Genomic DNA, 23,927 nt, shown 5'->3' on the forward strand with positions numbered 1-23,927 from the left:
TAAAAAGGAAAAGTAAACCGAACAAAAATTTTCCCGATCCAACATTTTGTCTCCATGAGGCGGGAATTGAATCAAATTCCTTTCGGTTTTAGGCAGTAAGGACAGTACGAGAGTGGAACTGAGACACTGCCGATTTTGAGGTGGACGCTGGGAAGAGTGCACTAAATCCCCCAGCGATATAAAATTGAAAAAATCCACGATGGCCCCCAAAAGAATACAGGGCTTTAAAACATGCCTTAGAAACTCAGAACCACAAAAGGAACCGATATGAAAAAGTAATTGGCGTTTTGATTTCCTCTTAAATTTATTTATTTATTTCCTCTTAAATTTATAATTTATTCATTTAATTTAAGAGGATATCAAAAAGCCAATGCATCATCTGGCTATTAATATCCATGGTGTCCCGTTGAGGGAGGTGGTTCCTTTAGAGGAAGGACAAAGGGAATTGCCCGCCTGAAAGATTTTTCGTGATTTGGGGATTTTTTGGCATGACCCATCCTCCTTCCTTGCAGCACTGGGGTGGACACAGGGCTAGCCGGGCAACCCAACCGAGTCTGTTCCATTTTCCAGAGTGATCTCCATCGATTTTCTAGGAAAGCAAAGTACCTCTGGACATGCAGAATATTGATATCCTTTATCCTCCCAACGGGAAATCCAAAGTACCAGCCAAAAATCAATTTGGGCACCGCTGGGGTCCGAAAACCGGTTTAGGCCCCCACACGGTTATTTAAGGTTAACCTATGACCCTGTGGCCCCCAATCGCACTCTCGGGCATGTGTGGGCATCGGGAATACCCTCGACCGGCGGCCACTCTTCCCGTTGGAGCCCAAAGCACTCATTAGGTTATCTACGGGCACCAGATATGTGAAGCCACCTAAAAATCGGTTTTGCGATCGTGAGCACAAATCAACAGATGTGTTCTGGCATGAGCACCAAAAAAGCGCTTGCTCTTGCTGGCTTCACATGGGGAGAGTGATTTTCGTTTTTAAAATAGGGAGGTTTTGGGGTTTTGATTCAAAAGCCTTCTGCAGTTGCTTCTTTTTTAAGAGGGGGACTAGATAGAGAAAAAGGGAAAGGAAGCACCAGGAAAAAAATGTCTGTAAACTACTCACTTGCAGGGGTTTTCTGGAGGAACAGCCACGTCTCCCAAGGCTTTGGGTCAGGGATTAATCTAAATAGAAAGACAAAAATATGTAGAGAAGCAGCTTGTCACAGTGTAAAGAGCGCGGGCTTTGGAGTCACAGGTCATGAGTTCAAATCCCGCATCCACCAATTACCGGCTTTGTGACTTTGGACACGTCACTTCACTTCTCTGTGCCTCGGTTCCCTCATCGGTAAAGTGGGGATTAAGCCTGTGAGCCCCGCGTTGCACAATCCGATTACCTTGTAACCTCTGCCACGCTCAGAACAGTGCTTTGCAAATACGAAGTCCTTAATAAACAATACTACATTACATGGAATTATTATTCCAATGGAACTCGTGCAGCCATACCGAAAATGGGGCAGGTGGGTCATTCTGACCTCTCGGACCAAACTCGAGACGGCCCTCTCCTCACAGAGAAACTACACCTACAGGCATCTGCCCTCGACCCGACTCAGGATCAACAAGACAAACTCAGAAAGAGCCAAAGCCCCTATCCCCAGCGAGCAGGGAAAAGGTCAAAATTAGCCCCGTAACCTCACTCACCATAACCCGGCAATACAGAGAAGAGGGCAGGCACTGGTAAGATACTGAAACGCCTGCAACCGGGAGAAGGCCAAACTTCCGGAAGTCCTTATATAGAGTAGGGAAAGGTCGGGAATCAATCGCCTGGCAATCCCTTAATTGGGAGCAGCTGAGTAGTGGACCACCATTGGAGGGGACTGTGCCGGTGAGCGGCTCATTCCTTGCAGAACAAACACCGTACCCTCCTGGCAGAGTGCGTTGGATGTGGAGGGGGGCTTCCTCGTCAGGGGGTGGCATGACAAACGCAGTGGGGAAGGACCGAAAAGGAATCTCGGGTACTCCAATAGACCCAGGGAATGGGAGAGCTAGGGTATGGTCTAGCTGATTATTTAAAAAGGAGGAAAAATAAACCCAACTAAAAGTTTCCCGATCCAACACTCTGTCTCCATGAGGCGGGAATTAAATCAAATTTCTTTCGGTTTGGACAGTGAGGACAGTACGAGACTGGAACTGGGACCCTGCCGATTTTGAACTGTCTACCCCAAGAGGTGGACCCTGGGAAGAGTGCCCTAAATCCCCCCGGGAAATAAAATTGAAAAAACCCCACGATGCCCCCAAAAGAATACAGGGCTTTAAAACATGCCTTAGAAACCTCAGAACCACGAAAGAAACCGATATGAAAAAGTAATTGGCGTTTTGATTTCCTCTTAAATTTATTTAATTTAAGAGGAAATCAAAAAGCCAATGCATCATTTGACTATTAATATCCATGGTGTCCCGGGAAGGGAGGTGGTTCCTTTAGAGGAAGGACAAAGGGAATTGCCCGCGCGAAAGATTTTTCGGGATTTGGGGATTTTTTTGCATGACCCATCCTCCTCTCATGCAGCACTGGGGTGGACACAGGGCTAGCCGGGCAACCCAACCGAGTCTATTCCATTTTCCAGAGTGATCTCCATCGATCTTCTAGGAAAGCAAAGTACCTCTGGACATCCAGAATATTGATACCCTTTATCCTCCCATCGGGAAATCCAAAGTACCAGCCAAAAATCAATTTGGGCACCGCTGGGGTCCGAAAACCGGGTTGGGCCCCCACACGGTTATTTAAGATTAGCCTATGACCATGTGACCCCCAATCGCACTTCCGGGAGTTTGTGGGCATTGGGAATACCATCGACCGACGGCCACACCTCCCCTTGGAGCCCAAAGCACTCATTAGGTTATCTACGGCAGCAGATATCTGAAGCCACCTAAAAATCGGTTTTGCGATCGTGGGCACAAATCAACAGATTTGTTCTGCCATGAGCACCAACAAAGCGCTTGCTCTTGCTGGCTTCACATGGGGAGAGTGATTTAAAAATAGGGAAGTTTTGGGGTTTTGCATTAAAAGCCTTCTGCAGTTGTACCTTTTTTTATGAGGAAGACTAGATAGAGAAAAAGGGAAAGGAAGCACCAGGAAAAAAATGTCTGTAAACTACTCACTTGCAGGAGTTTTGTGGAGTAACAGCCACGTCTCCCAAAGTTTTATGTCAGGGATTACTCTAAATAGAAAGACAAAATAATTAGTGAAGCAGCTTGTCCCAGTGTAAAGAGCACGGGCTTTGGAGTCACAGGTCATGAATTCAAATCCCGCCTCCACCAATTACCGGCTTTGTGACTTTGGACACGTCACTTCACTTTTCTGTGCCTCGGTTCCCTCATCGGTAAAGAGGGGATTAAGGCTGTGAGCCCCGCGTTGGATAATCCGATTACCTTGTAACCTCTGCCGCGCTCAGAACAGTGCTTTGCACATAAGAAGTCCTTAATAAATAATACTACATTACATGGATTTATTATTCCAATGGAACTCGTGCAGCCATACCGTAAATGGGGCAGGTGGGTCATTCTGACCTCTCAAACCAAGCTCGAGACGGCCCCCTCCGCACACAGAAACTTCCCCTACAGGTATCTGCCCACGACGCGACCCAGGAGCAACAACACAAACTCAGACAGAGATAAAGCCCCTACCCCAGAGAGCAGCAAAAAGGTCAAAATTAGCCCCCTAACCTCACTCACCATGACCCGGCAATATGGAGAAGAGGGCAGGCGCTGGTAAGATACTGAAACGGCAGCAACCGGGAGAAGGCCAAACCTCTGGGGGCCTTATATAGAGTAGGGAAAGGTCGGGACTCAATCGCCTGGCAATTCCTTTATTAGGAGCAGCTGAGTATTGGGCAACCATTGGAGTGAAGTGGGCCGGTGAGCGGCTCATTCTTTGCAGAAATAACACCGTACCCTCTTGGCAGAGTGCGTGGGATATGGAAAGGGGCTTTCTCGGCAGGGGGTGGCACGAAAAACCCAGTGGGGAAGGACCTAAAAGGAATCTCCGGTACTCCAAGGGACCCAGGGAATGGGAGAGCTACGGTACGCCCTAGCTGATTATTTAAAAAGAAGGAAAAATAAACCGGACTAAAAGTTTCCCGATCGAACATTCTGTCTCCATACCGCGGGAATTAAATCAAATTTCTTTCGGTTTGGACAGTGCGGACAGTACGAGACTGGAACTGGGACCCTGCCGATTTTGAACTGTCTACCCCAAGACGTGGACCCTGGGAAGAGTGCCCTAAATCCCTCAGGGAAATAAAATTTAAAAAAAACCACGATGGCCCCCAAAAGAATATAGGGCTTTAAAACATGCCTTAGAAACCTCAGAACCCCAAAGGAACCGATATGAAAAATTAATTGGCGTTTTGATTTCCTCTTAAATTTATTTAATTTAAGAGGAAATCAAAACGCTAATACATCATCTGACTATTAATATGCATGGTGTCCCGGGAAGGGAGGTGGTTCCTTCCGAGGAAGGACAAAGGGAATTGCCCGCCCGAAATATTTTTCGTGATTTGGGGATTTTTTGGCATGACCCACCCTCCTTCCTTGCAGCATTGGGGTGGACACAGGGCTAGCCCGGCAACCCAACCGAGACTGTTCCATTTTCCAGAGTGATCTCCATCGATTTTCTAGGAACGCAAAGTACCTCTGGACATCCAGAATATTGATATCCTTTATCCTCCCATCAGGAAATCCAAATCACTAGCCAAAAATCAATTTGGGCACCGCTGGGGACCGAAAACCGGTTTAGGCCCCCACACGGTTATTTAAGGTTAACCTTTGACCCTGTGGCCCCCAATCGCATTTTCGGGCATGTGTGGGCATCGGCAATACCCTCGACAGACGAGCACTCCTCCCCTAGGAGCCCAAAACACTCATTAGGTTATCAACGTGCCCCAGACATCTGAAGCAACCTAAAAATCGGTTTTGCGATCGCGGCACAAATCAACAGATTTGTTCTGCCATGAGAACCAACAAAGCGCTTGCTCTTGCTGGCTAAACTTGGGGAGAGTGATTGTCGCATTAACAATAGGGAGGTTTTGGGGTTTTGGATTAAAGGCCTTCTACAGTTGTTCCTTTTTTTATGAGGAGGACTAGATAGAGAAAAAGCGAAAGGAAGCACCAGGAAAAAAAACGTCTGTAAACTACTCACTTGCTGGGATTTTGTGGAGGAACAGCCACGTCTCCCAAGACTCTGGATCAGGGATTAATCTAAATAGAAAGACAAATATAATTAGAGAAGCAGCTTGTCACATTGTATAGAACTTTTTCTGACACCTCCTGCTTAAAACCCCAAAGGTCAGAAGGATCGTGAGGCCCCACTTTCACGGTCTGTATTCGTACTGAAAATCAAGATCAAGCGAGCTTTTGCCCTTCTGCTTCACGACGCCTCCACCAATTACCGGCTTTGTGACTTTGGACACGTCACTTCACTGTGCCTCGGTTCCCTCATCGGTAAAGTGGGGATTAAGACTGTGAGCCCCGCGTTGGACAGCACAATTACCTTCTAACCTCTGCCGCGCTCAGAACAGTGATTTACCCATAAGTCCTTAATAAATAATACTATATTAGATGGAATTATTATTTCAATGCAACTCGTGCAGCCATACCGTAACTGGAGCAGGTGGGTCATTCTGACCTCTCGGACCAAACTCGAGAAGGCCCCCTCCGCACAGAGAAAATATACCTACAGGCATCTGCCCACGACCCGACACAGGATCAACACCACAATCTCATACAGAGCCAAAGCCCCTACCCCCAGAGAGCAGTGAAAAGGTCAAAATTAGCACCCTAACCTCACTCACCATGACCCAGCAATATAGAGAAGAGGGCAGGCACTGTTAAGATACTGAAACGGCAGCAACCGGAAGAAAGCCGAACCTCCAGGGGCCTTATATAGAGTAGGGAATGGGCGGGACTCAATCGCCTGGCAATCCCTTCACTGGGAGCAGCTGAGTAGTGGGTGAACATTCGAGGGGACTGTGCTTGTGAGCGGCTCACCCTTTGCAGAACAAACAGCGTACCCGCTTGACAGAGTGCGTGGGATGTGGAGGGGGGCTTACTCGGCAGGGGGTGAAATTAAAACCCAGTGGGGAAGGACCGAAAAAGCATCTCGGTACTCCAAGGGACCCAGGGGATGAGAGAGCTAGGGTACGGCCTATCTGATTATTTAAATAGAAGGAATAATAAAACGAACTAGAATTTCCCGATCCAACATTCGGTCCCCAAGAAGTGAGTATTAAATCAAATTTCTTTCGATTTGGACTGTGAGGACCCAACGGGACTGGAACTGGGACCCTGCCGAACGCAAACTCTCCAAACCAAGAGGTGGACCCCGAGGAGTGTGCCCTAAATTCCACAGGGAAATGAAATTGAAAAACAATCACAATGGCCCCCAAAATAATAGAGGGGTTTTAAACATGGCTTAGAAACCTGAGGACCACAACAGGAACCGAAATGAAAAAGTAATTGGCGTTTTGATTTCCTCTTAAATTCATTTAAGCGGAAATCAAGAAGCCAATGCATCATCTGAATATTAATATGCATGTTGTCCCGGTAAGGGAGATGGTTCCTTTATACGATGGCCAAAGGGAATTGCCGGCCCAAAAAAGTTTCGTGTTTCGAGGAATTTTTCTTTAATGGCCCATTCACCTTCCTTCCAGCACTGGGGTGGACATATGGCTATCAGGGCAGCCCAACAGAGTCTGTTCTATTTTCCAGAGAGATCCCCATCGATTTTCAAGGAAATCAAAGTACCTTTGGACATCCAGTATATTGATATCCTTTATCCTCCCAACAGGAAATCCAAATTACCAGCCAAAAATCAATTTGGGCACCGCTGGGTACTGGAAAACTCTTTAGGCCCCTGCATGGTTATTTAAGGTTTACTTGGGACCCTGTGGCCTCCAATCGCACTTTTGGCCATGTGTGCACATCGATAACACCCTCGACCCCCTCCCCCTCCTCCCCTTGGTTCCCTAAAGCACTCATTAGGGTATCCACGAGCACCAGAAATCCGTTTGGACCCTCTGCCCACCACAAAATCTGTAGTGCCATCCTGGGCACAAAACAAACAGATTTGGTCTGCCAGGAGCCCTAACAAACCGTATGCTCTTGCAGGGTTAATTTGGGGAGATTGATTTATGTTTTAAAAATAGGGAGGTTGTGGGATATTTGTTTAAAAGCCTTGTTCAGTTGTTCCTTTTTTTTTATAAGGATGACTAGATGCGGGAAAAGGGAGAGAAAGCACCAGGAAAAAACAAATTCTGTAAGCTACTCACTTGCAGAGGTTTTGTTGAGGAACAGCCACGTCTCCCAAGGCTCTGGGTCAGTGATGAATCTAAAAAGAAAGCCAGAAAAATAAGAATTAGAGAAGCAGCGTGGCTCAGTGGAAAGAACACAGGGTTTGCAGTCAGAGGTCCTGGGTTCAAATCCCGCCTCCACCAATTACCGGCCGTGTGACTTGGGCAAGTCACTTCACTTCCCTGTGCCTCGATTCCCTGGTCGGTAAAGTGGGGATTAAGGCTGTGAGCCCCCGAGGGACAAGCCGATTACCTTGTAACCTCTGCAGCGCTGAGAACAGTGCTTTGCACGTAGTAAGTGCTTAGGAAATGCTATTATAATAGATTGAATTATAATTCCTATGAAACTGGTGCAGCCATACCGTAGCTGAGGCAGGTGGATCATCCTGTCTTCTGGAACCAAACCCGAGACACCCCCCCCCCCGCACAGAGACGCTACCCCTACAAGGATCTGCCCAGGGCCCTACTCAGTCTCAGCAACACAAACTCTGACCGAGCCAAAGCCCCTAACCACAGAGAGCAGTGAAAATGTCAGAATAAGCCCCCTACCCTCACTCACCATGACCCCCGAACCCAGAGAGGAGGGCAGGAACTGGGAAGGTACTGAAGAGGCAACAGCTGAGAGGGCAGGCACTGGGAAGGTACTGAAGTGGCAGCAGCTGAGAGGGCAGGCACTGGGAAGGTACTGAAGTGGCAGCAGCTGAGAGAAGGCCAAGGCTATGGGGGCCGTATACAGAGTTGGGAAGGGGCAGGGCTCGGCTCAACCGCCGGGCAATCCCTTGATTGGGAGCAGCTGAGCAGTGGGCGACCATTGAAGGGGACTATGCCCGGGAGCCGCTCATCCTTTGCAGAACAAACACCATTCCTACTTGGCAGAGTGCGGAGGAGGCGGAGGGGGGCTTCCTCGGCAGCCGGTGGCACGGAAAACCCAGTGGGGAAGGACGTAAAAGGAATCTCGGGTGCTCCAAGGGACCCGGGGGATGGGAGAGCTAGGGTACGGCCTAGCTGATTATTTTAAAAGAAGGTAAAAAAAACCCAAACTAAACGTTTTCCGATCCAACATTCTGTCCCCAAGAGGCGGGAATCATATTAAATTTCTTACGATTTGGACAGTGAGGACCCAACGGGACTGGAACTGGGATCCTGAGTATCTTCAACTGTCTACCCCAAAAGGTGGACGCCTGGAAGAATGCCATAAATGTCACAGGCAAATAAAATTGAATAAAACCCGGGATGGCCCCCAAAGGTATAGAAGGGTTTAAAACATGCCTTAGCAACCTCAGAACCAGAACAGCACCCGAAATGAAAAAGTACTTGCCTTTTTGATTTCCTTAAATATAAATAATTTAATTCATTAAATTAATTCATCTTATTAATTAAAATTAATCAATTGAAGAGTAATTTAAAAAAGCCAATGCATCATCTGACTATTAATATCCATGGTCACCCGGGAAGGCAAGGGGTTACTTTAGAGGATGGACAAAGGGAATTGGCGGCCCGAAAATTTTTTCGTGTTTTAGGGATTTTTTTAATGCCCCATCAACTTTCCTTCCAGCGTTGTGGTGGACACATGGCTAGTCGGGCAGCCCAACCGACTTTCTTCCATTTTCCAGAGTGATGTCCATCGATTTTCAACCACATCAAAGTGCCTCTGGACAGCTAGGATATTGATCTCCTTTATCGTCCCGTACTGAATTCCACCTTACCAGCCAAAAATAAATTTGGGCCCCGCTGGGGACCGAAAGCCTGTTTAGGCACCCCCACGGTTATGTGAGGTTTACCTTTGAACCTGTGGCGCAGAGATGTACTTTTGGGCATGTGTGGGCATCGAAAATACCCTCGACAGACGCCCCCTCCTCCCTGTGGTGCCCAAAGCACTCAGTAGGCTATCTACTTGCACCAGAAATCCGTTTGGACCCTGTGCCCTCCAGAAAATCTGTAGTGCCTTCCTGGGCATAAAATAAACAGATTTGGTCTGTCGGGAGTACTAACAAACCGTTTGCTCTTGCAGGGTTAATTTGGGGAGATTGATTTACGTTTTCAAAATAGGGAGGTTGTGGGGTATTTGTTTAAAAGCCTTGCACAGTTGTTCCGTTTTATATGAGGAGGACAAGATGCGGGAAAAGGGAGAGAAAGCACCAGGAAAAAAATATTCTGTAAGCTACTCACTTGCAGAGGTTTTGTTGAGGAATAGCCATGTCTCCCAAGGCTCTACGTTATATAGAGTAGGGAAAGGTCGGGAATCAATCGCCTGGCAATTCCTTCATTGGGAGCAGCTGAGTAGTGGGCCACCATTGGAGGGGACTGTGCCGGTGAGCGGCTCATTCTTTGCAGAACAAACACCGTACCCTCTTGGCATAATGCGTGGGATGTGGAGGAGGGCTTCCTCGGCAAGGGGTTGCATGAAAAACCCAGTGGGGAAGGACCGAAAATGAATCTCGGGTACTCCAAGGAACCAGGGAATGGGAGAGCTAAGGTACGGCCTAGCTGATTATTTCAAAAGAAGGAAAAATAAACCGAACTAAAAGTTTCCCGATCCAACATTTTGTCTCCATGAGGCGGGAATTAAATCAAATTTCCTTCGGTTTGGACAGTGAGGACAATACTAGACTGGAACTGGGAACCTGCCGATTTTGAACTGTCTACCCCAAGAGGTGGACCCTGGGAAGTGTGCCCTAAATCCCCCAGGGAAATAAAATTGAAAAAAAAACCACGATGGCCCCCAAAAGAATACAGGGCTTTAAAACATGCCTTAGAAACCTCAGAACCACAAAAGGAACCGATATGAAAAAGTAATTGGCGTTTTGATTTCCTCTTAAATTTACTTAATTTAAGAGGAAATCAAAAAGGCAATGCATCATCTGGCTGTTAATATCCATGGTGTCCCGGGAAGCGAGGTGGTTCCTTTAGAGGAAGGACAAAGGGAATTGCCCGCCCGAAAGATTTTTCGTGATTTGGGGATTTTTTTGCACGACTCATCCTTCTTCCTTGCAGCACTGGGGTGGACACAGGGCTAGCCGGGCAACCCAACCGAGTCTGTTCCATTTTCCAGAGTGATCTTCATCGATTTTCTAGGAAAGCAAAGTACCTCTGGACATCCAGAATATTGATATCCTTTATCCTCCCATTGGGAAATCCAAAGTACCAGCCAAAAATCAATTTGGGCACCGCTGGGGCCGGAAAACCGGTTTAGGCCCCCACACGGTTATTTAAGGTTAACCTATGACCCCGTGGCCTCCAACCGAACTCTCGGGCATGTGTGGGCATCGGGAATACCCTCGACCGACGGCCACTCCTCCCCTTGGAGCCCAAAGCACTCATTAGGTTATCTACGGGCACCAGGTATGTGAAGCCACCTAAAAATCGGTTTTGCGATCGTGGGCAGAAATCAACATATTTGTTCGGGCATGAGCACCAACAAAGCGCTTGCTCTTGCTGGCTTCACATGGGGAGAGTGATTTTCGTTTTAAAAATAGGGAGGTTTTGGGGTTTTGGATCAAAAGCCTCCTGCAGTTGTTCCTTTTTTTATGAGGAGGACTAGATAGAGAAAAAGGGAAAGGAAGCACCAGGAATAAAATGTCTGTAAACTACTCACTTGCAGGGGTTTTGTGGAAGAACAGCCACGTCTCCCAAGGCTTTGGGTCTGGAATTATTCTAAATAGAAAGACAAAAGTAATTAGAGAAGCAGCTTGTCATAGTGTAAAGAGCGCGGGCTTTGGAGTCACAGGTCATGAGTTCAAATCCCGCCTCCACCAAGTACCGGCTTTGTGACTTTGGACATGTCACTTCACTTCTCTGTGCCTCGGTTCCCTCATCGGTAAAGTGGGGATGAGGCTGTGAGCCCCGAGTTGCACAATCCGATTACCTTGTAACCTCTGCCGCGCTCAGAACAGTGCTTCGCACATAAGAAGTCCTTAATAAATATACTACATTACATGGAATTATTATTCCAATGGAACTCGTGCAGCCATACCGTAAATGGGGCAGGTGGGTCATTCTGACCTCTCGGACCAAACTCGATACGGCCCCCTCCGCACTGAGAAACTACACCTACAGGCCTCTGCCCATGACCCGACTCAGGATCAACAAGACAAACTCAGACAGAGCCAAAGCCCCTACCCCCAGAGAGCAGTGAAAAGGTCAGAATTAGCCCCCTATCCACACTCACCATGACCCGGCAATATAGAGAAGAGGGCAGGCACTGGTAAGATTCTGAAACGGCAGCAACTGGGAGAAGGCCAAACCTCCGGGGGCCTTAGAGTAGGGAAAGGTCGGGACTCAATCGCCTGGCAATCCCTTCATCGGGAGCAGCTGAGTAGTGGGCCGCCATTGGAGTGGACTGTGCCTGTGAGCGGCTCAGTCTTTGCAGAACAAACACCGTACCCGCTTGGCAGAGTGCGTGGGAAGTGGAGGGGGGCTTCCTCGGCAGGGGGTGGCATTTAAAACCCAGTGGGGAAGGACCTAAGGGGAATCTCGGGTACTCCAAGGGACCCAGGGAATGGGAGAGCTAGGGTACGGCCTAGCTGATTATTTAAAAAAAAGGAAAAATAAACCGAACAAAAACTTTCCCGATCCAACATTTGTCTCCATGAGGCGGGAATTAAATCAAATTTTTTCCGTTTTGGACAGTGAGGACAGTACGAGACTGGAACTGGGACCCTGCCGATTTTGAACTGTCTACCCCAAGAGGTGGACCCTGGGAAGAGTGCCCTAAATCCCCCAGGGAAATAAAATTGAAAAAAAACCACGATGGCCCCCATAAGAATACAGGGCTTTAAAACATGCCTTAGAAACCTCAGAACCACGAAAGAAACCGATATGAAAAAGTAATTGGCGTTTTGATTTCCTCTTACATTTATTTAAATTAAGAGGAAATCAAAAAGACAATGCATCATTTGACTATTAATATCCATGATGTCCCTGGAAGGGAGGTGGTACCTTTAGAGGAAGGCCAAAGGGAATTGCCCACCCGAAAACTTTTTGGTGATTTGGGGATTTTTTTGCATGACCCATCCTCCTTCCTTGCAGCATTGGGGTGGACACAGGGCTAGCCGGGCAACCCAACCGAGTCTGTTCCATTTTCCAGAGTGATCTCCATCGATTTTCTAGGAAAGCAAAGTACCTCTGGACATCCAGAATATTGATATCCTTTATCCTCCCATTGGGAAATCCAAATTACCAGCCAAACATCTATTTGGGCACCGCTGGGGACCGAAAACCGGTTTAGGCCCTCACACGGTTATTTAAGGTTAACCTATGACCCTGTGGCCCCAAAGCACACTCTCGGGCATGTGTGGGCATCGGCAATAACCTCAACCGACGGCCACTCCTCCCCTTGGAGCCCAAAGCACTCATTAGGTGAACTACAGGCACCAGCTATCTGGATCCACCCAAAAATCGGTTTTGCGATAGTGGGCTCCTTTTTTAAAGAAAATAAAGGTTTCTTTATTTCTTTGTAATTTTTAAGTGCTTGCTTTGTGCCATTATATATATAGATAACTATATCTATAGATAGCTACATCTATATCTATCTATCTCTATCTATATATATTCCTTAGCCATATAGTTCATGATTGGAGCTGCAGAGGACTGAGCAGTGAGCTGGATACTTGGGTGCTATCTTCAATTGTTCTATATCGTGCATTAAATTTAACAGTTTTTAAGATGAAAAGAGCAAGGATAATAATTAATTATGATTATAATAATAAAAACAGTATTTGTTAAGTGCTTACTTTGTGCCTGGCACTGTACTAAGTTCTGGGGTAGATACAGAATGATCAGGTTGGACACAGTCCCTGTCCCACACTGTTAATAGCCATTTTACGGAAAAGGTAATTACGTACAGAAAAGTGAAGTGACCTGCCCTCGGTCACACGGCAGACAAAGGGCAGAGCCTTGATTAGATCCCAGGTCCTCTGACTCCCAGAAACGTGCATCTGCCTCTGGCTATCTTACTTAGGTTGGGTGTGATAATTCCCATGACATTCTTTAGAGGAATAATAATCTAATGGTGTGAGATAAAATCCAGATTTTCCACACCCGAAATATGGAAAATTATAGAAGTTTCTGGGAGAAAGCCAACCTATCCTTCCTCTTTTTACATCCTTTTTGTGTTTCTGTGTCTGGCCAGAATACCATTCACTTTCAGAATACCTTTCACTTCCCAGACTGAGCCCCCTCTTTCCTCTCCCCCTCCTCCCCCCTCCATCCTCCCCGCCTTACCTCCTTCCCTTCCCCACAGCACCTGTATATATGTATATATGTTTGTGCGTATTTATTGCCCTATTCATTTATTTTACTTGTACATATCTATTCTATTTATTTTATTTTGTTTATATGTTTTGTTTTGTTCTCTGCCTCCCCCTTCTAGACTGTGAGCCCACTGTTGGGTAGGGACCGTCTCTATATGTTGTCAACTTTTACTTCCCAAGCGCTTAGTACAGTGCTCTGCACACAGTAAGCGTTCAATAAATACGATTGATTTATTGATTGATTGATTGATTGATTCCCCGATTAAGCCCTCTTTTCCCCTACTCCTTCTCCTTTCTGTGTCACCTAGGCATTTATATCTGTATCCTTTAAATGCTTGATATTCGCCCCACCCTCTGCTCCACAACACTTATGTCTATAGTCATAATTTATTCCTTCATATGAATGTCTCTCCCACCTCTAGACTGTAAGCTTGTTGTAGGAAGGCAACATGCCCACCAATGATGTTGTATTGGAGTCCCCTAAGTGCTCAGTACGCTACTCTGTACCCAGGAAGCACTCAATAAATGCCATTGATTGATTAATTAATAATAATAATAATAATAATGACATTTATTACGCGCTTACTATGTGCAAAGCACTGTACTAGGAGCTGGGGAGGTTACAAGGTGATCAGGTTGTCCCACGGGGGGCTCACAGTCTTAACCGCCATTTTACAGATGAGAGAACTGAGGCACAGAGAAGTTAAGTGACTTGCCCAAGGTCACACAGCTGACAATTGGCGAAGCCGGGATTTGAACCCGTGGCCTCTGACTCCAAAGTCTGTGCTCTTTCCACTGAGCCACGCTGCTTCTCTGTAATTGATTACTAAGTAGTAGTAGAGGAGAAGCAGCATGACCTAGTGGACAGTGCACACTACTGGAAGTCCAGAGACCTGATTTCAAATAACCACTCTGATCCTGGCCTGCTGTATATTCTCAGATACGGGACTTAGTCAGTCAGCCAGTCAGTTGTATTCATTAAGCGCTTATTGTTTGCTGAGCACCATACATAGAGTTTGGGAGAGTAAAATGCAACAATCTAACACACACATCCCAACCCATGATCAATCCATCAGTGGTATTAATTGAGTGCTTACGATGTACAGAACAATGTTCTAAGTGCTTGGGAGTGTACAATACAAGAGAATTAGCAGAAACATCCTTTGCCCACAATGGGCTTACAATCTGGAGGGGGGGGAGAGAAGACATTGATATGAATGTCATTTGAAATATATAATTGAAAGATGTGTACATGGTGCTGTGGTGTTGAGGATGGGGCGAATATCAATTCTCTAGAGGTTCTAGATCTAAGTGTATAGACAATGCAGAAGGGAGAACAAGTTGGGGAAAAGAAGGCTTAACGGGAGAAGATGCGTTGGTGGGTAGGGCCCGGGGGAACCTCTCTGAAGTTCAGCTTCCTTATCTTTAAAGTGGGAATTCAATAGCAGAACTCTCTCCTACATGGACAGTGGGAGAGTCGGTGAGACTGGGGATCAGAGAGGTGCTAGCATAAGACGTGTTTGTTTGGCTAGCGGAAGCAGCTGTGTGGTCCCTATCTCATCTGTCTTCACCTAGTTAGGGGTTGGTTGATAATCCACTAATGAATTGCGTCCTCAGGTTGGCACCTGCCAGTCAGAAGACGTGATCCTACGCGAAGAGAGAGGGGTCATGTCTGGTGGCTAGGAGGTGCCCGAAACACAGAACGCTGCATTCTGGATCCTCAGGGGTGAGTCTGTCTGTGTCCCCACCCATCTGGAAGACAGAGAGGAAGGGCAGGGGAGTGACAGGGGATGGGAAACACAGCGTCGCTGAGGGAGAGGCAGGGGGTCAATTCATAATCCGCCCTCTCTCTAGGTAGAGTGGTGGTTTATTGGGCCATCTCTAAGACTGCTCCTGATGAAGATTTCATATCTCAAAATAAACTAATCGTTTGTGGATACCTGTGCCCCACTATACCTACCTTAGTGCTTAGCACAGTGTCTGGCACAGTGCAAGCACATACTAGAACTCACAGATATTGTTTTCATTATTAAAACAATGATGGCTCGGTCCCATGGTTTAGTCCGTTTTCTAATCTATCAAGTTTACTGAACCTTTACTGTGTGCAGAGCCCTGTACTAAGCACTTAGGGGAGCCCAGTATAACAGAGTTGGTAGATACCTACCCTGCCCACGAGGAGCTTTCAGTCTAGAGGGTGATGCAGACATTAATATGAATAAATAATTGACGGCTAGGGACATAAGTGTTGTGGGGCTGAGGAAGGGGGAATGAAGGGTGCAAAGTTGACACAGACGGGAGTAGGAGAAGAGGACATGAGGGCTTAGTCCGAGAAGGCCTCTTGGAGGAGATGTTCCATGGGTAAGGTTTTGAAAGTAGGGAGGCTAATTGTCGGATGTAAAGAAGGAGGGCATTGCAGACTAGAAATAGGATGTGGGAGAGCAATCGGGGGCCAAACAGAGGAGCTCGAGGTGCAGTGAGCAGGTTGGCATTAGAGGAACAAAGTTTGCTGGCTGGGCTGGAGTAAGAATGTACCACTTGTGTCTGGAGGGATGGACTGAACTACTAAGGTTGAGCTGGGAGTGGGAAGAAGGTGGGAGTTCGAGGTGGAATGTACCACGGGGGACAGGGTCTGGAGTTCGAGGTGGAATGTGCTACTTGGGGAGGGAGAGGACGTTTCAGGGAGAGTGAGCCAAAACGGCAGGTGTGTAGTTCCACGGGAGTTGTGGGGGTGACAGGGTATAAATGTAGAGCCAGGGTGAACCACTGCGGGCCGAGGGAAATGGATTTCCAGGGTACACAAACCACTAGTTGGGGGGGTGAGAGGAGCAGGGGAGGGAGGGAGGGATGGCATTCCAGTGGGCGTGAACTGCTGGGGAGAGAGGGATGGACTTGGAGAGGGAACAAACCCCTCTAGGAGAGGGGTGGAGTGAATCTCCAAAAGGAGTGATCCATTTGTAGAAGGGGGGAGAGGATTTACAAGGACAGTGAACCTTAGGGGGAGGGGAATGAAGTGCTGGGGGAAGTGTACCTCAAGGGGAGGAGGATGGAGCTCCAGAAGGAGCTGATGTGGAGGTAGGGAATCCCTGGGGAAATGAATCACCCAAGGGTGAGGGCTGATGGAGTCTCCTGGGGAGTGGAAATTCTCTCTCACCTCTCTCTGCCTCCTAGATCTACACACTGCAGCCCAGACTTCACTCTGCTGCCCTGATCAGCTTTCTTAAAAAAATTCCATATACGTCTCCCCATTCCTCAAGACACTCCAGTGCTTGCACGTCCCCCTCTGCATTGGAGAGAAACCCGTGACCATTCTCATTAAAGCCATCTGACACCTCGTCACCTCTTAACTCACCTCACACTTCTCCTGCTACAGCCCAGCCCGCACACCTCCCTCCTCTAATGTGTCAACCTACTCACTGTTCCTCCATCTCGTCTAACTCACAACTGACCCCTCACCCACGTCCTGCCTCCGGCCTGAAACTCCCGCCAGCTCCACATGCACAGCCTTAGTAAGGTCACATCTCCTCCAAGAGACCTTCCCTGATTTGCCCTGGCTCCCTCCCCCTTCTGCATCTTCTAAGCACTTGGATCTGTGACGTTTGGAGATTTGATATGCACCCCACCTCTACCCCCACAGCACGTATGTACATATATTTAAATTATTTATTACAAATAACTTATTTATTCATGTTAATGTCTGTCTCCTCCTCTAGACTGTAAACTCATTACAGGAGGGGATTTTCCCCTTCACATTTTCCTCGGTGAAGTTGGCGGCCTGAATTCCCCGAATCTGAGAGTAGGACGGGTTGGTATTGGAGACTGCCCTAGGCTGATGGATCTGAGGCTTTGCTTTTCAGTCCTGCCATCCACGAGGCAGCTCGTGATTGCCTGGCCCGGGTGTTTCTTAGAGTTTCCATCTCATGCCAAGCTACCCGTTTCTCCTTACATAGCCTAATGATACCTGCTGTCCTGACATTCCTCTCCGAGTATTTTCCGCTTCCTTCCTTTCACCGTGCCCTTGGTCCTTGCCGATTTGGAGCAGCCTTACCCGTGAATGCCAACTGATTCATGATTTCTTCCATTCACAGGATGATCCAGCTCACTTGGACGGGCTTCCCTTGCCTCAGCTTCTCAAAAGCGACCGTCATCACCGGAGGTGGCTCTAGAAGACTTGGAGCAAATCATTCAAGAGCTCAATGCCAAAGATGAATCATGCCGGACCTTTCCTGCCAGTGTACTGGAGTATCTCTCTGGAGGACCCTACCCGCCAAACACGGGGAAGCCGGTCCAATGAGATATTTCTGGTATGATTTCGGGAGAATCAACTGCCACCTCAGGAGTGGATCGGGGTCAGGGCACTTCTGGCCAGAGAGCACCTGAGCTAGTGTGGAGCTCAGGAGCCACTAAGTACCTTTGTGCGTGGCCATCGGGGCCACGGTCTTCCCGGCTTGGTATCACCATGCTTCACCTTCTCCCAGAGCTCATGACTACTCCGGGATCCGTCTGGAGCTTTCGTTACATATCATCATCCGTGAACCTGGCGGGCTGAATTCCTAAAGTGCTTCTCCGAGAACGGGGAGAGAGACTGCAATGAGCTGGTAGCTCTGACTCTTTGCCTTTCAGCCCTGCTATCCATAGGTCAGGCCACGATTGCCTGGCCTGGGTGTTTCTAAGGTGGTCCCTCTCCATCGTATGCAGTTACTTGATTTTCCCTACAATCCCACGCTTAGAACGTAGTTTGGCATCCAGTAAGCACTTAACGAATACCATTATTATTCCAACCTGCTGCTACGTCCTGGTTTGACCGTCCTTCTCCCCATCTGGTTTGTTTCCTTCCGTTCACGCTGCCCAGGGACCTTGGATACCTGCAGATTCTGGACAGTCTTGCCCGCACATGCCAAATGACTAATGGTTCCCCCAATTCCAGAGCGCTCCAGTTCCCTTGGACCAACTTCTCCCGCCCCAGCTCTGCAACAGATACCGTCGCCACCGGCAGAGGCCCAAGAAGAGTTGGAGCAAAGCATTGAAGAGCTCATCGCTAAAGATGAAGCCAGCTGGGCCCTCCTCCCTGGTGTACTAGATTATCTCTCTGAAGGACCCTATCCGCCATGCAACGTTAGGAAGGCTCAATTAGGTAAATCCAGGTTCTGAGTAATCCGCCTCCAAAGCCGCAAGCTGGAGATCGGGCTCAAGTGACCTCTGGCTGGAGAACGCTTGGGTCCCTCGGGAGCTGGGAAGCCGCTGGTCCCTGGGTGCACTACAAGGACAGGATTCCTTGACTGCTGATCTGAGGACGGATGGGTTGGCACGGTGACTGCATTGGTTTGATATATCTGACTCTTTGCCTTTCAGAACTGCCGTCTGCCAGGCCCTGCCCCGAAGGTCCTATGCCAATTCCTCCAGCACCCAATGCAGGCATGGACAGCTACCCCAGCGAGGAGATCCGGGGATCCCGAGATCCCGTTCGTTGCCCGTTCGTTCCAGCTGCGATGAGGACGCCACCCAGGCTGCCAAGGGCCGCTGTGTCCAGGTCTCTCCGCTGGCTGCAGGTAAGTCCTCCGCCTTTCTTTTTTCCTCCCTCACATCCTTTCGTTTCTGCTTCTTCCCAGAGTCCTATCCTGCCAACCCACTTCTGGCCGTAAAGCCAACCCCTTTCTCCTTGACCTGTCTGAGGGACCTCCAGAATGCCTCTTCGACACTCCCCTCCTATATCCGCTCCTATTGGGAACGTGCCATGTCTTGAATGGGTATGGAGTTCGAGGCAGGGAACACCTGTCTCTCTCCCGCCACCCCGCCTAATTAAGTGTGTTTGTTTATCTTCAGGTGGCAAGAGCCTCGTGACCCCCTCGTCCAAGAAGACTGGCTCCACCCCGTCCATCAGCAGCCCAGTGCCATTCCAGGTGAGTACTTTCTCCATGTGGTTGCCCCTAGGTTTGGCGGATTGGCACGGTAGCTGAATTTCCGGAGATCACGTAACCTCACCGGAAAAGAGGGGTTAGGATTAAAATGAGGGGAGGGCTGTAGAGTCCCGCGAGATGCCCATAGCACTTAAGAAGAATAACCCTTTTTTTAAAAAGCAGTCGCCGGAACGTCATCTGGGCTACGTTTTCCCGTACCGATACCGGGTAACCGTTTCTTTTCCTCCGGAAAGGGTTTTGGGTGAAATCTTGTCAAAGGAACTTTCTGCCCCTTGGTTCTTTCAGGAGCGTCTAAATGTACTTCCGTAGGGGACCTAGTTAGTATTGAAAGAAGAAGCGTTTGTTTTCTCTTTGGTAGTGAGAACATCTTCTGCCCTCTCTTCCTACAGGTTCTGCCGGACGGTGAAGCCATCACCGTGAATGAGCTGGAGATGGCCTTCCAGAGATTCTTTGGCTCCCAGCAGTCAGGGCTGGAGGTCCCGAAACTGAACTGGATGGATGGCTCCGTCCTGATGTCAGACCGGGAGACCAATTACAGCCTCTCCTCCCTCGCAGCGCAGGCCAGAGCCAGGTCCAATCCACTGACCGACAGTGAGGACTTCTGCCTCAAGCCTGTGGTCTCCTCTCCCCGACCGATCTCCAGACACAAGCTGCGGCTCCCGCGGATACCCCGAAGAGCCTCGATCCGACCGAGGGCTCGTCGCCGCCTGTGCTGGGACTCCTGAAGACTCGGTCACGTCCCTCAGTTGCCCCCAGCGGGTGGTCCGGCATGGTTAGGCCTTGGCAGCATTACAGCATAATACCCTTACCCCCTCCAACGTCACCTCAAATATCTCCTTCTACAGCCCAGCCCGCACACTCCACTCCTCTGCTGCTAATCTCACTGTGCCTCGTTGTCGTCTGTCTCACCGTCTGCCCTGGCCCACGTCCTGCTTCGGGCCTGGAATGCCCTCCCTCCTCACATCCGCCAAATTAGCAGGCTTCCTCCCATCCGCACCCCCGCCTTCATAGCCCTACTGGAAGCTCAACTCCTCCAAGAGGTCTTCCAGACTAACCCCCGATTTCCTCTGCTCTGCCTCACCTCCCCAGCGTCCAGGCTCCCTCCGTTTTAGCCCCCAAACTGCACCATGGCACATGTGCTTATATGGTACTATATATCTTTCTATTTACCTTATTAACGATAGTCCATATGTCACCATAATTCTACTCATTTCGGTTGATGTTATTGATGCCTGCTTAGTTGCTTTCTTTTGCCGTTTCCCTCCTCCCCGCGCCTCCTCCCCCCGGCCTTCTAGACCCTTAGCACGTTGCCGCGTAGGGATGTTTTGCATTTCTTGCCGAATTGTACTTCCAAGCACTCAGTACAGTATTCTTCACACGGGAAGCGCTCAGTAAATACGATTGAAGGAATGAATGACTGAACGGTGCGGGGCCAAGCCACGGCAACCCACTGGAGAGGCACTTTTCCAGAAAACAGAACAAGTCCGGGCTCAACACACGGCCGTCCACCTTCGGGCTCATTTTCGCGGAACTGTTATTTCTCAAAGGTTTTTCGTTGGCCCCCCGCTCCACCGAACAATGTGGCATTTCCTGTTCTATAATTACTCTTCTCTTTTCTTCCCCTTTGGCGCAGTGGTTGTATTACCTCTCGACGCACAGAATGAAAACGCGGGTGTACCGGGGTGGATCATCGAGATTGATGTTTTGAAAAAATCATGAAACAGGGAATTGGAACAGGGAGATGAAATCTCAGAGGAACAAGATAGTTCTTATCGACTCGAGTCTTTTCTAAACACCAGGAAGGCATGTTTGTGAGGTTTAGAGATTGTGGGTCGCACGGGTCTGGAACTGATGGGAGTGCGGGAGTAGAGAGAGACAAGGTCATGAGTTCCAGCGAGGCCCCTGGCCCACATGGAGCTCACAGTCCTAAGTTGGAAGGAGTCCGTCTTGTTTTCGACTTTCCCTTTCAAGCACTTCCCTCCTGTAGGCGCTCAGGACCAATCCCTCATGACGATGCCACCTGGTCTCTCTGAATCTTCGCTTTAGTACCTGGTTTCACACCTCCCTCTTCTCCCGCTTCTGGAAATCCGCAGAGTTCACGCTTCCTCGCATCGGTCTCCGGCCGCCCAGGGCGTGGGGCGATTTCATGGCAGGCGGGGGAAACGCTGATCCGAGGAATCTGCAGTGACATCGTATTTAAAGGTCGCAGTCTCCCTCGCTCGTCCTTTCCTGGTCCAGACGTCACCTCAGCGGAGGGGATAGGACTTTGCCGGCCGACTGCCTCGCCGTTCGCTAGGATCTCGCTCCCTCCCGGCTGCAGGATGCCTGGCCCCGCTAGCCCCCTACCCAGGTCTGCACCGAGCGGTGAGAAGGAGGATCGGCCCCTTGGAAGCAGGGAGACGACGGGACGGGGGTCCCCAGACCGAAGGCTCTCCGGCATGGCCTCACTGGACAGACCCTCTCAGGAGGGCATGGGTTCGCTGGGTGGAGTCCTCTCTACTGGGATCCAGAAGAAACGGAAACTGGGCCCAGGGTCATCCCCCGGACTAGAGAGGGATCGGGCTCTTTCGTTGTCCGTTCGTCCCAGCTGCGATGAGGACGCCACCCAGGCTGCCAAGCGCCGCTGTGTCCAGATTTCTCCGCTGGCTGCAGGTAAGTCCTCCGCCTTTCTCTTTTCCTCCCTCACATCCTTTCGTTTCCCGCTTCTTCCCAGAGTCCTGTCCGGACAAACCACGTCTGGCCGAAAAGCCGACCCCTTTCTCCTTGACCTGTCTGCGTGACCTCCAGAATACCTCTCCGACACTCCCCTCCTTTATCTGCTCCTATTGGGAACCTGCCATGTCTTGAATGGGTATGGGGTTCGAGGCGGGGAACTCCTCTCTCTCTCTCCCGCCACCCCGCCTCATTAAGTGTGTTTGTTTACCTTCAGGTGGCAAGAGCCTCGTGACCCCCTCGTCCAAGAAGACTGGCTCCACCCCGTCCATCAGCAGCCCAGTGCCATTCCAGGTGAGTACTTTCTCCATGGGGTTGCCCCTCGGTTTGGCGGATTGGCACGGTAGCTGAAATTCCGGAGGTCACGTGACCTCGCCGGAACAGAGGGGTTAGGATTAAAAGGTGGGGGCGGGGAGGGCTGTAGAGTCCCGCGAGATGCCCCTAGCGCTTAAGAAGAATAATACTTTTGGTTTAAAGCAGTCGCTGGAACGTCATCTGGGCTACGTTTTCCCGCACCGATACCGGGTAACCGTATCTTTTCCTCCGGAAAGGGTTTTGGGTGAAATCTTGTCAGAGGAACTTTCTGCCCCTTGGTTCTTTCAGGAGCGTCTAAATGTACTTCCGTAGGGGACCTGGTTAGTATTGAAAGAAGAAGCGTTTGCTTTCTCTTTGGAAGTGACAACATCTTCTGCCCGCTCTTCCTACAGGTTCTGCCGGACGGTGAAGCCATCACCGTGAATGAGCTGGAGATGGCCTTCCAGAGATTCTTTGGCTCCCAGCAGTCAGGGCTGGAGGTCCCGACACTGAACTGGATGGATGGCTCCGTCCTGAAGTCAGACCGGGAAACCAATTACAGCCTCTCCTCCCTCGCAGCGCAGGCCAGAGCCAGGTCCAACCCACTGACCGACAGTGAGGACTTCTGCCTCAAGCCTGTGGTCTCCTCTCCCCGACCCACCTCCAGCCACAAGCTGCGGCTCCCGCAGATTCCCCGAAGAGCCACGGTCCGACCGAGGGCTCGTCGCCGCCTGCGCTGGGACTCCTGAAGACTCTCTTCCGTCCTTCAGTTGCCCCCAGCGGGTGGTCCGGCCTGGTGAGGCGTTGGGATTTCAACCTTCACTGTTGGTCTCTGAGGGGCGCGGAGCTAGTCCCCCACTCAGAGCGCTACGTCCTTATTCGCCCTCAATCCCAACCACCCACCTCCACCCTCTCAGTCTTGGGGTATTTTGAGACCTGGATCCTTATATCCAAAAGACCAGTAATGGCTTTCCTTCCCTTCGTAAATGGGCAAGGATACGCCCAGCCTATACACAGAGGGTGGTGGGAGTCACGTACCAGGACCGTACTGGTTGTTCTCCCGGGTAGAGCCCACCATCCCCAACAGTCCTGTGTCCGCTTGGCCTTGCGAGATGAGTGAGCATTTTCAGCTGAACCGGAATGAGGGCAAACAGCGTCACTGGCCAGCGACCGCTCGAGGACAAGAGAATCAGGGGAGGGGGAGTGGGGGTGGAGACGTCGAGAGAGTTGCTGGCCAGGTCAGGCGCTGCACCGAGGTCTCCGCCTGTCAGGGCAGCGGTCAGGCAACACAGCAGGAACAGACCTCGAGCCTCTATCCCCTTCCACTTCTGCACTCACGTGGGAACCCTGATCCCAGTCCCAATTCAACCCCTTCTCCCCCGCCCCAGCTGCTTTGAATTCCAACAGTGAGCAGAATTCCACC

At 49.6% G+C, this 23,927-nt stretch overlaps 1 protein-coding gene and 1 pseudogene across 1 annotated transcript; both read left to right on the forward strand.

The window, feature by feature from the left end:
• The first annotated feature begins 8,565 nt into the window (after positions 1–8,565).
• LOC119921788 lies at positions 8,566–20,223 on the forward strand (annotated as a pseudogene).
• Positions 20,224–21,936: 1,713 nt separating this feature from the next.
• Positions 21,937–23,253, forward strand: LOC119921789. The gene is made up of 3 exons (XM_038741829.1): positions 21,937–22,150; positions 22,428–22,504; positions 22,918–23,253. The coding sequence occupies exons 1-3, from the start codon at positions 21,937–21,939 to the stop codon at positions 23,251–23,253; spliced, it is 627 nt and encodes a 208-aa protein (XP_038597757.1).
• Positions 23,254–23,927: the final 674 nt, after the last annotated feature.

This window comes from Tachyglossus aculeatus, unplaced genomic scaffold (assembly GCF_015852505.1).
Source record: "Tachyglossus aculeatus isolate mTacAcu1 unplaced genomic scaffold, mTacAcu1.pri SUPER_30, whole genome shotgun sequence".
Lineage (NCBI taxonomy): Eukaryota > Metazoa > Chordata > Mammalia > Monotremata > Tachyglossidae > Tachyglossus > Tachyglossus aculeatus.